Source organism: Xenopus tropicalis, chromosome 2 (genome assembly GCF_000004195.4).
Source record: "Xenopus tropicalis strain Nigerian chromosome 2, UCB_Xtro_10.0, whole genome shotgun sequence".
Taxonomy (NCBI): domain Eukaryota; kingdom Metazoa; phylum Chordata; class Amphibia; order Anura; family Pipidae; genus Xenopus; species Xenopus tropicalis.
This window is the reverse complement of record NC_030678.2, coordinates 115,798,349-115,815,500: the sequence shown is the minus strand read 5'-3', so window position 1 is coordinate 115,815,500 and position 17,152 is coordinate 115,798,349. Positions and strand designations below refer to the sequence as shown.

The 17,152-nt window shown below is 36.8% G+C and overlaps 1 protein-coding gene across 1 annotated transcript; it reads right to left on the bottom strand.

The window, feature by feature from the left end:
- Positions 1-4,360: 4,360 nt before the first annotated feature.
- Positions 4,361-12,132, bottom strand: atp4b (ATPase H+/K+ transporting subunit beta). Its single transcript, NM_001005806.1, is given in 8 exon segments — positions 4,361-5,269; positions 5,921-6,117; positions 6,212-6,307; positions 7,019-7,075; positions 8,263-8,456; positions 8,747-8,860; positions 10,133-10,261; positions 11,991-12,132. Coding segments are annotated over 7 exon segments (888 nt in total). The 5' UTR covers positions 12,103-12,132; the 3' UTR covers positions 4,361-5,269; positions 5,921-5,931.
- Positions 12,133-17,152: the final 5,020 nt, after the last annotated feature.

Below are 17,152 nucleotides of genomic sequence, written 5' to 3'. Positions count from 1 at the left end.
ACAGGTATAATACTTATTAAATGTAGCAATAACAGTACAGTTGTCCTTAAAATGCTACTTGACAAATTTACCATTCTAGTAAAATCCCCTTGTAAGCAAGGAAAGACGTAATAAAGCAAAAGTGTTATAGTTTGATAGAAAGTTTAGCATTGAGGTTGGTTAGAAGAATGTATTTGAAAAATTCAAGTTATATTGGGACAGCTGAAACTTTTATTAGGTAAAAGGAGGACAATAATGCATGCAAAAAAGCAACCAGGCACACTAAAATTTATAATAAAAAGGCATTGCTGCAGTGATAAAAAAAAGAAGCAGTAGGGGGTGGGATTCTTTATATCGAAGGGATATATAGAGGTAAATTGATTGACAGCAGAGAAAATAACCTGGTTTATCTTCACTACCCACCTTTCAGCATCTGACTCTCTTCCTTCTCACTTCATACAGAATTTGGGGGGTCCAATATACAGTATGTTTTAGGGAGACTCCTTTTGCCAAGTAGATATTTAGTGCTCGTGCTCTTTTAAAATTGCCAGAAGTCCTATCTCTCTCTACGTGCAGGATTTGTGCCAAAGTCTATTATTTTGTTAGATTTTGTTTGTGCTTGAATTAGCGCTAATGCATCTGCTAGGAAAGGGAGCTCTCCTGAAAGATATTTGGATCTGTCATTCAAAATCAGAGTCCCAATTCCCACATGAAGGGAGAATGAAGAGAAACAGGTGCCAAGAGGCATGGTTCACACATCCGATTCAGGCTGTAATTGCCCTGTATGGTTTAATCATGTAATCCCCTGTACTGATCATACCTTTTAGTGTCTTCATTGTTCACCCCTCAGGTTTAGACTAAGCACCCACATTGTTTACCTCTTCACACCTCAGACCTGTAGGAGCAGTGCCAGCATTGTGTCACTGTATGTACTGCCTGTGTGTATGGCACACACAGGCAGCATAGGGCAGTCAGCATGGAACACATAGGTGCAGTAGGGTAGGCAGAGTATGGTACATACAGGCAGCATAGGGCAGGCAGAGTATGGCACAGACAGGGTAGAGCAAGTAAATTATGGCACATGCAGGCAGCATAGGGCAGGCAGAGTATGGCACACACAGGTAGCATAGGGCAGGCAGAGTACTGCCTGTGTGTGCTGTACTCTGCCTGCCCTATGCTGCCTGTGGGAGGTGAACCTGGCAGGAGTTCATTCTGGGAGTTTGTTAGCAGTTGGCAATAGCCATTAAATGTTCCCTAGGGTGTTTAATTATGTGCTGGGGGTTGCAGTGCTATCCACATGAAAGGAGGAGGTATATGGATTTAAGGGTGCGTTTATAATATAATTCATAATATAATTCTTTCACATGAATGATGGTTGATATCCCTGCAGTGAGCACCAATCATTTGGGTTTTTGCTGCGCTGCCACCATTATTGTGGGGGTGGTCTTAAGCCACACCCAACATGACTCCCCTCCAAGGACTTTTATGTGGGTAGGGGTCAGCCTCCTTAGGGGAGGATCACTGCTTGTAGTTTTTCATGCCACCTTCCCATTGCTTCACCTGGGACCACCTTGGCCCCATGCAGGGTAAACCTGCTGCTAATAGGTAAATGATGATAGTATGTCTTTTAAATAGAAATAGACATTAAATCAAGAACCCTATCCTAACACTAAAGAAGTAGCAAAAAGATCCTGCACTCTGGATGAGGGCAACTAGAGGTCTACGCACCAGAGGGAGCTCATGACGTGGGCAGCCATGTTATGGTGCATAATGAGTGTACCTTATGGGTGTGATGTAGGATCTGAGGGGTGCAGACTATTCTGCGTTACACATATGCAAAATGAACCAGCACCTCAAGTGTGAAAGGTGCCTTTGCTTTAGAGTTAGAATGCAAAACAAACAAATGGCTTTACCATATATGACACTGCAAGGAAATAATGTATTTTACGGGTCACTTAAATTGAAAAGAAGTGGACCATATTTTAGCTGACCCTTGAAATCTTGTCATGCAACAGCACAAGATTTTGAGATCCCACAAAATCTAATCCTCCCCTCCACACTGTAATGCAAATCGGATCAGATGGTTGGATGGTGTGTTTTGTTCCTGCATCTACCTAGTATCCCAGTGATAACTGCTGCACCACCATGCTGCTGATATCGCTAATACTGCAAATAATTGTTAGATTCATATAATTTAGCAGGGCCCTCTGCAAATACCTCAGCACTGATACATATGGTAGCAGATACATTTAAAGGAAAAACAATGCAAACTCTAGCAATTTCATGAAGGTAAAGAATGTTTGGTGGTAGTCACATCTATTTCCTTTTTTTTAGCCAAGAGTTTTTGTTTGTCATAATACAAAGGACATGTTTAGTAGGTGGCTATGTTTTCTTCTACCCTTATTTTAGCATTTACTGTATAGTATAGTGTACAATTTGTATGCTTTTTTTTTTTTCTTAATGGCTAAGGTAGTGCTCAGGGTAACTGCCACTTCCAGTAATGTGCAATTCTTTTGATACTCCCCTCACACCAATGCATAGTGCTTGTGGGTAGGTTTGTTAAGGTTTTCAGTCCCTCTTTCAGACATGCTCCTAAAGTGGTAACTTGGTTGGGGATTAATGGCATTAATGTGTAATATGAAACTATTTTAATGCCTTATGCCAGTGCTGTCCAACTTCTACGGTGCCGAGGGCCGGAATTTCTCTAGCATACATGGTGGAGGGCCGCTAATGGAAACCAGTTTTGACCACTCCCCTTTTTGAAACCACACCCACTTCAAACCACACCTATTTTATCACAATGGTGGTAGCACAGCAAAATCCCAAATGCTTGGTCCTTACTGTGGGGATATCAACCATCATTCATATGTGAAAGAATTATGTCATATTAAGATATACCCCTAAATTCCATATGCCTCCTCCTCCCCTGTGGATAGCAGAGCAACCCCCAGTACATAATTACACACCTTAGGGAACATTTAATGGCTATTTCCAACTGCTAACAAACTCCCACAACAAACCCCTGCCAGATTCACCTCCCACAAGCAGCATAGGGCAAGCAGAGTATGGCACACACAGGCAGCACTCTGCCTGTCCTACACTCTGCCTTCCCTATGCTGCCTCTGTGTGCCATACTCTGCCTGCCCTACCCTGCCTCTGTGTGCCATACTCTGCCTGCCCTACCCTGCCTGTGTGTGCCATACTCTGCCTGCCCTACCCTGCCATCAAAGCAGCCAGACAGGTGGGGGGCCACACAGAGGGGGTTCGCGGGCCGCCAGTTGGACAGCACTGCCTTATGCAATAGAGGTTCTGAGCCGGAAAAGTTACTTTATCTTGTAAAGTGTATAAGGGGTGTTCCTCTCGAGTGCATTTTTCCTATCTGTGTTGCTTCCTTTCTATTTTTCTGGAGTACTTTGTGTTTTTCATCAAAAGGAGGCAGATAAGGCAAGAAAAACTAAAACATTTAACTGATTTGGGAAGAGGTGCTGCATGCTCAGTGTTGAAAAGAAAAAATGTCCGCCTTGCACAGAAGATGGCTTTGCCTTGTCTTTCTCAAGCTCACGTTAAATGTTTCTGAAAGACAATTACACATTAAAGAAGATGCCGAAAACATCTGTAATGCATGAGATCCATAAATATAATGTGTGAGATCCATAAATACATAAACAGTGCTAAATGATGTCATTTAGAGGTTACTTTTTTCACTTTCTAAACTGATTTCAGTAATGTCATAACTTATAAATCTTCTTGGTTATGTTACTTTGTCACACATTATTCACTGATACTTGGCCATTAATAGAAAAATATAAGGAGTGACCTCAGAAATCCATGAGCTGCATAAAAGCATGTTACCTGTGACCTTGTGCCTTTAATTGACCTTAGAACTCCTCAGTAAGTGTCCTGATATTTTACAAAAGCTATACTTTTCCCCCCCGTGTATGTTATGATATGTAAATCCCTAAATTTCACTTTGAAAAAAAAATCATAATCCATTCTACTAGAATGTTTTCCGATGGTAACGTTATTTGTAAATGTAGTTTCTGTTGAAATCGGTATCTATCCTGTGCTATTCCCTCTATTGCTGATCCTGACTAAATGTACCATTTAAACAATTTAGCATTATTTATCTCTCCTCCAGCCACAATGCAAAATGTTATTATTTGGGTGGTGTTCCCCTTTAAAACTGTTCCACAGAAAGCTGTGTAGTCTGCTGGATCTATCTAACTTAGTTGCAGATTAGCAGTGCAGCATGAAGTGTTTACTGGGTTTTTAAGGGGGATGATTGCAAATGTAGGGTGCATATTTTATAAAAAGTAAAGTTAGAATACAGCGCACAGCACTACTCAGTGCTACAATACAAATTGACGATATAGATACAACACCAGTTTTAAAACTGTTTATTTAACAGATGCACAGCAAAATGCATTTTCATATACAGTGTCAGTTCAGTTTCCACAAGACCCTTTACACTTCGTTGCTGAATCAAAATGTCGACAATAAAAATGTCTCTAGATCTTACAACCTTCTTCATCCTTCAAATACATGTCCAATATTTTGATCCTTTGTTTACCCCTTTTTTACATGGAGACGAAGGGCTTGTATTTATCTGACAAGTGTTGTGCTTATCAAAATATATACAATTTAGGAATCTATGCCATAGCAACCAATCAGCAATTATCTCTGAATGGCCAAGTGCATTAAGACAAAGTAAAATAAAGTTTTGGTTATTATAGGTTATATCAGAAAAAACATATACACATGTTTAGAGAATTAACCCCATGGTATATAATATTAAATCAGTTCCTAAGGGAAATATTGCTATAGTGGTTGGTATAGTAACATGAAATAAAAAAAAAAAGAATTGTTTAATTAAAGAAGCCTATAAAGTATCAACGCATCATATCTGCCCTGTCTTTGTTACCATTTAAGTTTTTAGGGGAGCTTGTGTAAAAGGTTTCCGTATATCTACTTTTACACAAAGGCCGCAGCAGTTTAGAACTTCCATTAAACATTGGAAGTATAGAACATAACCCAACCAAAAAGAGAGTATTGCATATATTTATACATTTTAATATGACATTACTTTACCTTAAGTATTTGAGATCTGACATTCATGTCAAAATAATAATATATCAGTGCTTGCAAGTGAAAAACATTCTGGTTGCTCCCTATCTGAGACTGTTACATGGAAAACGATGTGAAATGATTGGTCCATTGTTTTCTTCAGGTTAACAAGGACAGAAGCACTGCTTGTTGTTTTATTGTAGGATATTGTGATTCCCAGGTAATTCTGTTGAGTAAAGGGAAAACAAATTACTCCAAAGCTTTGCTTTTTAATGTGTGTTCCTATAAAATGGAAGAGGGGTTTCATCTTAAAATAACGTCCCCTGTATTGTAATCTGTAGTAATGAAAGTAGGGATCAAACCAGTGGCCCCCATAATATGCAGTTAGACAAAGCTTGTGCATGTTCTTACTGGTAGGGGGGAAGTAAATCATAAGGGCAGTGTTTCGGGAGATTAGTCGCACGCGACAAGGAAGATTTGTCGTGTGGCGACTAATTTCCCTGTGTGTCACAGCCCTTAATGTACACAAGGTAAAAATGGCTTTCCATAACCATATTAATCCTCAGTGAGTCAGTCCCAAGAAGTGTATAGCATACGATTATGATTTGATTGTGTTCTTATGTGTGCTTCAGATAAGATAAAACCCAGTGCAGTTTAGCTCAAGCAGTCTATCCAGGTACTTTGTGGTGTATAGAGAAAATAAACACTTGCTTTGTTATATCAATTTCCATGAGCAAATCTAAGATTCATACATCTTTGTTGTTGTGTGACATGTTCTTTTTCCTACTAATATGAACTATTGTTTCCAGGGCTGGTATAAGATCAACTGTGTACAAAACAAAACAAAAAAGGCTCTAATGCCTTGCAATGAACCCACCTTAGAATGACTTAATTTGCACTAGATGAACCAGGTTTATCTTCTATCTTAAGTTTGAATGATACTTTTCCTTCATAGGGGTCGTGTGGGTTGTCCGAGGTGATGCCATGTCCAGAAACTTTACAAACTACACTCAGTTCTTTGTTTAGTGGTGGATTAAGCAGTTTCACTGCTACCAAAGGATTGGTGTAGTTGGGCTGGAAACAAAAGAATTTATTTAGCAAGCTGCTACTGTATCAAGTGAACAGGCATAAGTCAAATGTTTTAGTAGAAATGTACAACAGAAACTACCTGCATTTTCTTTCCACAATATGGAAAGTACTGAAAGCCAATTGTCCCATAAGTGTCATTGCCTGGATAGTAATGTACATCTCCAAGATCTCCGTGCTGTACATAAGGTGTGAAAAAAATCATTTGAAAATGTTTAGCAAACATGTATATTTTTCCATATTTTATATTACAACTGAACTAAAATTGGTACCAAATATGTAGTTCAGGTTATTCCTATATCATGATTGAATTGTCTAAAGTGAAAGCCCAGGGAAAATGGCAAATAAACAATTTTCTACAAAATGTTTTAAAAAAAAAAAATTTAAACATCCACTTCATTTGCATAGGCTTATTTATCAAAATTCAAATGTGTAAATTTGAGGGTTTTTTTCCAATTCAAATATTTTACTCTGCTTGTTAATTAAAAAATTTGAATCTTAAAAACTCAATTGAATTAAACCATAAAAACCCTCAAATGCATCAAATTCATGTTATTCATACTTTTCAATGGGTCTACAAACTCTCCCAAAAAAATTCTAAATAATTAAAAAACCCAACTGCCTGATTTTTACATTTCAGTTTCTTAATTTTTTTTTTTTTTTTTTTTAAACCATAGTTTGAATTCATGTGTTTTAAAGAAAAAAACATGTAATTGTGTTGAAACCACCATTGATAAATCAGCCCCATAGACCTGTAGTATGTTTTATTTTTTGGGAGACTTCTCAGAATTTAAATGTGAGATGTGATGTGAGCGTATATTTTATAACTTTGTCATTAATACAGTTAACTATTAACATTGAGTGTGCCAAAAATTCTGCATGTACAAACCTCAGCTGAACAGTTCACAAGAGGAACTGTCTTGTTACCTGGAACAAAATTTATTATCTGAAACGAAAAAAGCACAATTATTAATGAAATTATTTAAGAAATCTTTGTTTATGTATAATATTTTTCTACCTTTGCTATAAAGATTTATTTTGTATTATTTATTTAGTCTATGTGGAGTGTGAGATAGATTAATAGATGATCTCAATTAGTTTATTAATATAAAAGCCCAGAAACAAGGGGTTTCTGATATGGTCTCTAATCACTGGTGCCCTGTTACGATGATATATAGAGTCTAAAGGCAGCAATACACTAGCCATTCCAGTAAAGAAAAGCTATGGCTACATTTCAGGACTTACCAATGCATCATAACTGGCCGACATCATGCAGAATTGGAAACAGACCGGTCAACGAACCAAAGGATATCTATGCTACACAGATCACTTTATTATCCAACCAGTATACACTAAGGGGCCTACTTATTATGCTGTGTAAAATTAAATTTACTGAAAAAACAGTGTAAAAAGCTGTGTAAAATAAATGGAGAAGTTTGCCGTCTGAACTCCAGATTTGATGCTGTTATTTTACATAAGTTTCAGAGGAAAAAATAACACAGATTTTACACTTTTTTACACAGCAAAGCCTGCTGATGTGTGACAAATTTGGTCTGGGAAAATGTTACAAAAAGTTTCATGAGCTTAATGATACATATAGCCAGCTTTAGCCATGGCCAAGCCGCTGTTTTGAGTGAGAAAAATACTTGCATATCTAAAATGAGTAAGGAATTTCTTGTTTTGTGAAAACGGAAAAAAAGTTTTTTTTCTGGGACCCAAGGATAACATATACTGAAATAGGTCTCTTTTTAGAATTTTAACTAAACAAAATGACGTAGTGCATCATCTTTACTTTGTCACAGATAGTGTCACTAAATGCCTGGCCCTAAAATTACACGCTTTTTTGTTACCACTTTTCTTCTTTAGTTATCTTACAGAAAGGCTGTGTGGGGTTCTAGTAATGTAGATTTCACTCCTAAACTGGGCTGTAATGGTCCAGGGTCCTTTCATATTATATAGAGTTTCCAGTGCTGAAGCTGCCATTTTCTGAGGGGATGAGTAGGGTAGGGGAAGCTGATTTATAACACATCTTATGTTCTAATCTCAGAAAGCATTGATGGTAAGTATATCTTTTATATTTTCACTTATTATAATGAAAAACGTTCTAATTATAGAATGACTGATAATACTTACCCTGTTCATCTTTATAAAAAGACACGGCGTTCCAGATTTATAGCCAAACGTGTGATCATGCTCCCAAGAGCAATTCCCCAGCATGTCTGTAGTAAACTGGCAGGACTTAGAATTCTCTTTGGGGTTAGCACAAGACATTCTTGTATTGTCAGAGCAGTTTGCGTTCATCTTTTCTTGAACTGTTTTGTTGTAAACTAATTTCAGAAAAAAAAGAAAATAAAGTTCACTATTTTTTTTCCATGCAAAAAAAATGTTTTGTTAATTTTTGGCCAAAGCTGTAGTTCTTCACATTGCAAACCCATTTTACAATTCATTGTACTAAAAGAGATACTGTATTTGATGCTAATGCCAAGCTGTACTCCCTAGGCCAATTTCAACCTTTTTTTTAAAAAAAAAAAAGATTTTTTTTCTTATGAAACAGCACAGTTTATATGTAGGATATATTTTCTATTTAAACATTATTTTATTGTAATTATGTACTTACCTGAGAGAAAGTCACACAGACTGGTTACAAGTGGGAGGTATGTTGAGTTTTCAGCCTTGTTATAAAAGAGTTCAATAACTTCATCGCCATAGGGATCCGGTCTCATTGTCACACCTGCCAAGTCATATACAAGTTGGAGTAATTATTACATTTGTTTTTAAAGTGCCAATATAATCTGCAGGGGACTGGACAATAATCAACATACAGACAAACTGAGATCGTAGACAATTGGTCCTTGTCCACTAGTCCGGCAGTAATTTTCCGTAATTTTAATAATTTTTTTCAGCAGGGCTATGAGAGATGATAAGGAAGGTTTTTGTCAGCCAGCCCAAACCAAAAGCTTCTTGCAAAAAAAAGTTTATTATAGCTTTATAGAAAAATTGGGAAGCAAAGCAAGAGTAGAATGATATATATTCACATAATAATATTTCCATTCGAAAAATGCAAGAAGAAAAATAATTTTTCCATTTACAAAAATGCAGAGAAGCAATACAAAAACAGGTCTTTAAGAGCAAGCAAGGACTTATACTAATGTCAAAGTTAAATCTCCCTGCTCCTTGTACTTATGAGATCCACTCACTTTGTTCTACAGAACATTTAGGCTAATGGCATAACCAAAACCTCCTGTGCCTCTTCCTTATGGAAAACACCTAAAACCACTGGTACATGTGGTTCCTGCCCCAAAAATAAGCATTATGTGCATGTATTTTAGGACAAAAACCTTATGTGCTAGCAGCATTAGGTGTTTTTATCTCCAAAAGTTTAAAAATATTTGTGGTTGCAATTTTCTGTTTAAGGTGATGTGTAGGTGTCTTTCCTAATCCTTGGCACTAAAATTTATTCTGTTTTTTTTTTTTTGCACTGACCTTGAATATGTTTGTAGACAATCATATCTTCTTATAGTAACTTTGCTAAAGTAAACAGGCACCATCTGACAATCTTTCCTCCTACTATACTCCATCCAATGTTTAATTATAATGTTTCTCTAAACTCCCTCCAGATCTGTTTAGGGGCAGATTTATCAAAACGTGGGATTAGAGCTCACCACAGAAAAATTCACTCATTCTATCCATTCCTATGGGATTTCTAGAAGCGTATTTATCAGTGGGTGAAAGTTAGGGGGTGATTTATTAATGGTTGGTATTTTTTCAGAACATTGAAGTAGGTTACACTCCCTATAAAACTGGTGTCAAAATATTCAACTACACCCTATAAACTGACACATTAGTCTGATTTTAGAAATTTAAGACACTTTCCGGAGCACTAAGAAAAATTTCCAAACATATGAAATGTTAGTAAATGTGATAAAAGCCCCCAGTTTAAATAAATATGCCCATAGATTCAGGTTGACGCCTCCTTTTAAATTAAAGAGGCTAAAAGTTTTACCTGGCGATTTCAGTTCATCCTGATAATCTGGTACAAATGGGTTCATAGTTTTCATCAGGGAATATATAGAGAGTGCAAAGATTCCAATCATAATTACGTAGAATGCAGCATAGTAAAGACTGATGTACACTATAGAAGAAAGACAGGCATGTTTATTGCGTGACCAAATCTGAGCATGTATTTCACTGTATATTGGTATGTATATATATATATATATATAATATATAAAATAGTCCATAGGGTGCACACCATTTGCAGCAACAAAACCTGGGTGCTAGTACAAAAAAATGCAATGGAACAAGGACAGCACTCCTAGGATTTCTAGAATTGTGAGCAAAATGTAAATACAAAAATAGAAAGGTTTATTACTCAAAGTAATAAACCTTTCTATTTTTGCATTCATATTTTGCTCACAATTCTTTAAATCCTAGGAGTGCTGTCCTTGTTCCAGTATATGTGTGTATACACACACACACACACCCCCACACCCCCCTCAGGAGAGAGCCGGCACTCACGTCAGTCGGGTCACAATAGCCTGGGTGCAGGTCCAAGTGAAGAATTAGATACAGCAGCGAAGAGATCCGCACTCACAGGACTTATAGAATTAATCTGGTGTTTATTGAGAAGACTAACGTTTCGGCTATCAAAAAAAGGCTACTGAGGTAGCCGAAACGTTAGTCTTTTCAATAAACACCAGATTAATTCTATAAGTCCTGTGAGTGCGGATCTCTTCGCTGCTGTATATATATATATATATATATATATATATATATATATAGCTAATTAGTACCTGTTGGGTCAATGATTTAAGTAATTTATCTAAAAAAATGTTTTGATGATTACATTCTATGTTTTTTCAATAATGTGATTGGAATCCATGATTTTTTATGTAGTGTAATCCAAAGTAAAATGTTTGTAGTTTTGATGTTACCAAAACACAATACAGCCACAAGATCACTGGAAATTTGTACCTGAAAACCAGTATAAAATTATGTCTCCAATTTCTTATGAAACACTCACAGGCATGAAAAGTTAGTTTGTTTCACATTATGCTGTAGTTAAGCTTTTGGTATTAAAGCAAGTTATACCAATTGTTACTTAGCTCATTAAATTCTGTCTTAAATATGGTGCATGCAGAGCACAGGCACCCACTATGCTGAGTTATTATAAAATGTAAAATATAGCAGCTTCTTAACACCCAAAATATAATTAAAAGTGGAGCATTACACTAATAATAATTTAAAAAAAAACTGAATTCATTCCTGCTTGAGCCACTGCAGCATTAATAGTATGGGATCTGTTATCCAGAAATCTATGAAATATACAAATGCCATTGTCCAGAGTGTTCTATTTAAGCAAACAATTCTGATTGGGGATTACTGTGGTAAGAACCCACGGAGCGGTTGTGTCGTCTGCAATAGATCTGTGCTATTGTGGGGGACAAACTGCTCCAAAAAGGCTTTCCACTGGCAACAAAAGGAGTCGCTGGTGAAAAGCCCTTCACATCACTTCGGTAATCCAATATTGCGCAAAGTTTCTTCCTGCAGGCAATTTGGTGTGCCTTTTTGGAGCAGTTTGTCAACCGTGGGCGACACAACCGCTCCATGGGTTCTTACCCTAATAAATGTTTCTATTAGCCTTGTGGTATGAATCCCTTATCCAGAAAACACAAGATCCCATGTAATTCACATAACAGATCTCATACAACTGAACAGTTAAAAAACAGAAAAAGCTACATCACATATAACAACTGTGCTACTCATGTTTTTAGGTTCCAAAGAGTAATATACATTTCCAAAACTAGATTAGATTATAACTGAATGTAGATTTTCAGTGGTTGGATCTTTTGAAACCCTACCCCACTTAGCAAATGTTCTTCCCATAAACTCTGAAGTATCTGGATTCCATAGAAAGCGTCCAAAGTTTTCCATGCGTTGGCTGCAAGTCTTTTTTTCATTGAAAGTCGCCATTTCTCTCCAGCAAGTTAGAACCCTTTTTACAAAATGACACAGTGCAAGCAGCTTCTGATGAAATGTGTACTCTCTTATATACACTTTCTGAAGGTTGTTTTGATGACATTGAATTCTACCACCAAATCAGAACAAATACTTCTTCTTTATTAGCACAGCACCCCCTCCTCCCCCAGGCACTCTTTAAAACAATTCAGATAGCATATAGTAAAGAATTTGTGGATATCACATGCCCTTAAGTCTCCATTAAGTAGCCTTACGCATATTCTACGTGTTTGGAGCAGCTTCTGTGTCCACCACGATTATTATATTTACTTTGATAAGGATGTACCTGAACAGGTATTAACCCATTGTAATTGAGATTCCAGTATTTAGCCCTGGTATTAAATTGTACTGAGAGTCAGATATTTATACGATTTAGTTTGAAATATCAGTACAATGGGTAGAGAAAATGAAAGTGGAAACTCACGTTCTAAGGAATAAAATACAGTAGAACCTTATTTGCACATATACCTTTATACATTGCACATATTTATATTTTTCCTTAATTTTATTCTTTGTTTCTTGGTCTAAAAAAACTCTAAAAAAAACTCTAAAACTCTACATTTTCCCCAAACTTGCAATATAAGGTTCTACTGTATGGGAACATGTATAATGACATTAGAGAATACATTATCCACAGGTCATTAACTTAAAGAAGGGCATAGTTGTTAAGTCAAAATAAATTTACTTCTACCAGTGCTGATGTGCAAATTAGTTGGTTGTGATGACAACAAACAGCAAATTTACATGTAAAGCAGCTGTACATGGGTCAGGCAGTATTTGGGGTACCCACTAGATCAGCCGACAGGCCAAGCAGTCAAAAATTGTCTGTTTTGGCCAACTACTTGGAAGGCCAAGCAGCGCTGACCTTGTTCAGCAGATGACTCAGATAGGTGGCGAGAGACAAAGGTAGTGAACAGAGGTAACAGGTTGTTATGGCCCCTGTGACATCCTGGTCTGCTAATGCTGCTGACACCCACAGATGGGATGCACTGACAGACAAGAATTTCTACCCATACAAACAGAATTTAAGTTAATGCAATTTCAGAACAGTCTGTTGAGACTTCCTGCAGAATTGGCTGTAGTTTATTGGTCTAGATTTGAACAATCAAAATAGATTTGGTGTGTGTAAAATATGAGTGCAGCCTGTTCACAAACTGTGCATGTGTAAAATATCCAAGCATCATTAGCACTTATAAAGAATAGTTATTTTCAGTGCTACAGCAGGGATCATGGAGAACTAAAAGTTGGTCTGTTGCCTGTTCACCTCTTCAGGAGGCATAGCAAAGTCTTTGGAAAAAGCACTCCTTGAGCAGTTGGGCATACGTAATTGGGCTGTTATACCCCTGAAAATATAGCTTTATGGGGGAAAAAGTATATTTGGTGTCATAAAAGTAACCCCTGTTCTTGAAGATAAATGCACTTCCACAGATATTAAATTAATAATGAAATGGTGGACCAGGGAATGTGCAATTATTAGTCCACCGTTTTTTGTATGTTGTAGTTAATTTGACCAGATCAGTTGCACTTCTATTGTTCTTCCAAGTTATGCTGCAGGAAAAACTACCAAACTTTCATGTGGTTGCAGCACTTCCACCCCTGCCCCAGTAGGCCTTATGGTTCTTCGCTCATAAAATGGCTCATGTAAACTTTATACTAAAAAGAGCTTGGTGTCAGGTATCGAATTATGCTAGGAAACCCCCTCAAATTCCTTAATTGACATGATATCATATTCTAAGATCGGGCATTTAGCTGAAAAGAGGGAAGTAGACTTTTCACCTTGTACCTTGTAAAAATGGGTGTTAGTCTGGGACAATCTCTCTCCAATAAAAGCAATAAGCAGGGAAAGATCAAGTCTGTTATAGCAATGCTTGGGCTAGGAGACACTTTTCCCAGAAGACCAAGGAATGTGCATTGATCAATCCCCCATATTTTGCATTCTTGTAGTTCATTCGGTCAGATCAGTTGTACTTCCATTGTATATAGATTTTAATTCAATTGCTAATAAAACAGGGGAGCATGGAATGTCTATTGATTAATACCTCCTTTTTAATATGCTTGTAGTTAATTTGGTCAGATCAGTTACACTCCCATAGTACTAAGTGCTCCTACAACCAAATCTTTGTGTATTTGGTACATTGTCACCCATAACAAAAATGTTTAGTAGTGAAAGTGTACAAGTTATGGTATATACATATTTTAGTAGAAGCTTCATATAGAATTGTGTTTTAAATGTAATAAATGTAATCATAAATGTAATGCTATTAAGCTAAAAACATGCCTGCAGTTGTACAGATGACATGTCAGCAACATAAAAAGTCTAAACTTCTGTGTATTCCAACAGGATTTACAACTGTACTCAAATCCCTTTGATCTGAAAAAGGTCAAGAACGATAATCTTGCCTTTATAGGATCAACACAACATTGCCTGCTTGAAAGTGCTCAGGGTCATGGACTATCCTATCAAATCAATTTCTTAGCTGCTAGTGAGCCTTATTTAAAGCATTTGCATGGAGTAAAAACCATGCACTGCTGAGGAGTAGATGCTACTCATCTAAAGTTATTAACTATATATTTACTGATATATGGCACACAGATTCCAGAAAATAAGTCTTCACAAAGACTTTAAACTTGTAGAATTAAGTGCAATTTGATATCATCATGTCAATATTTCCACGCTCAGAATTTGCTAATCTTTGACCATGTTTAATTAATAATAGTGACATTATAAATCCTCACTATTTCCATAGCTTCATTTAATCAGCTCCTCTATCTTTTAGGGGCCCTTATCCCCTAAACTGTAGATACAATGATTTGTTTTGCAAACCTTTGAATTTGAATTGGAAAATCCCCAGCAGTTTGCAATACATATATCACATCTGTTATCTGGAAAACTGTTATCCAGAAAGCTACAAATTACAGGAAGCTCTCCTATCTCCTATAGACTCAATTTTAATAAAAAATACAAATTTTTATAAATGATTTCCTTTTTTCTCTGTAAAATAAAAGAGTACCTTGCCTTGTACTAGTTCCTAAATAAGATATAATTAATCCTAATTGGAGGTAAAACAATCCTATTTGTTTCAATTAATGTTAAATTATTTTTTAGTAGACTTAAAGTATGGAAATCCAAATTATGGAAATATCCTTTATCCAGAAACCCGAGGTCCTGAGCATTCTGGATAACAGAGCCCATACCTCTCACACATAATAACAATACATACCAAGTACAATCAGGCACATGGGTGAATATATGAATACCCTGGCATTGTGCACTGAAAGACCTTTATCAAGGATTAGTAGTTTGATCAGGAAAATGTGCAGACTACAGGACCTGCAGCAAAACATAAAAATCTTTGGCAAAGACCTCAACAGGCAGCTGGCCAGTAGCTGAAATTCCTATGGAAATTTGGCACTAGGTGTGCATACATTGTGCACATAATCCAGTGGCCACTGAGACTCTGTTTTTCCTGGTGGCACAAACTTCATGGTGGCATAAACTAAGACCACAAAGTGTGATTTAGAAATGTATGTGTGTCACTGCACTAGGCTTGCTGTCTGCCAGTACCTCCCCCTCATCCAGGAAAACTCTTTGAGGGCTCTCAAGATTTAAAAGGAAACCCAGTTTAATTGTATGCACCAGACAAGTAGATGCCCTTCAGACCAGCTAAGTACTTAATTTTGCCTCTATGTCTGCATCCATTTAGGATATTTTGATTTGAAAACTCTAGGTGACCATAAAACAAATCAGAAACAGGAGGAACAGGATAGCAGGGTTTAGGGTGTAAGAGAAGAATCAGCCTTAGAGAGACAATTATAATTTTGGCAGTAATGGTGATGAGTCCAGTATAACAGGCCCATGGGAGATGGGAACAACCAAACAGAGTTGCCAAAGCCTGGAGGAGGCATATGATGTTAGTTAGTAGCATTTTTCTGACATGAAAAAGATATAGATATATAGATCATATATGGCTTCAATTACCTTAAAAAGTATGGTTTTCAGTTCCCAATCATAAGATTAATAGAGGACCAACAACCTTAAAGGAAACAGGAGAGTCATTTGTTTGTGGTTGATAGACAGAGGGGGTGCTCAGCATTCCAATCATTTACAAAAGGAATTATATGCAACAAATAAAGCTGAAAACTTCACTAGTACAGATGCACAAGAAAGTTCTGGAAGGAAAATTGTGACCATTTTCGAAAATCCACCAACCACAGTAGAATGTATAGTTAGGTCCACCAACAATCTATGTCTTTCAGTCCACTGACCATCAGATATTAGAAGAGGCTGAAGTAAACATGAGGAGACTTTTGTGGAGCACAAAATGCACAGGCTGCAATAAAGACAGTAAACTGACAGCAAGACAATAAAGACCACCAATAATAGAAGGTCTGTTTTTTTTAATTGAACTCAGAATTCCCAATAATTCAAGCATAATTATGTCTGCACTTAGAGAAGGGGTTGTGTCACTTCAGGAACACATATTCACAACAATGTTTGTATCTGATTTACTGACAGCAAGTCTAGTTTGTCAAATTGACGCAACCCATTGTGGGAACTTGTAGGTACTGCCAGGTCCAAGTTGGCAGTAGATCAATGGTTCCCGAATGGTAATATGCACAGCTGCACAGCATTCGTCAGAAGAGGCAGGATGGACATATTGTGGAAGTGTGGGAACATATTTGAATGGAACTACCATAATAAAATGCTTTAATATGCTCTCTCAGTTGCAATCATTTATATAGATATACAGTACGTATACATAGGACATTAAGAAATGCCTTCCCATTTAAGCAAAACAGGGATTGTTTGTCTATATATTGCAATATCTAGTATAAATCTAAAGCAACTGGACTTGTTTGGTAATCATTGAAGACGTTTCACTACTCATCCGAGCAGCTTCTTCAGTTCAACTAGAAGTTTATACTAGATATACCATGACCTGGATGAATGAAAATCTTCATAGACATATATATTGCAATATATATCATGCTGATCAACTATGTC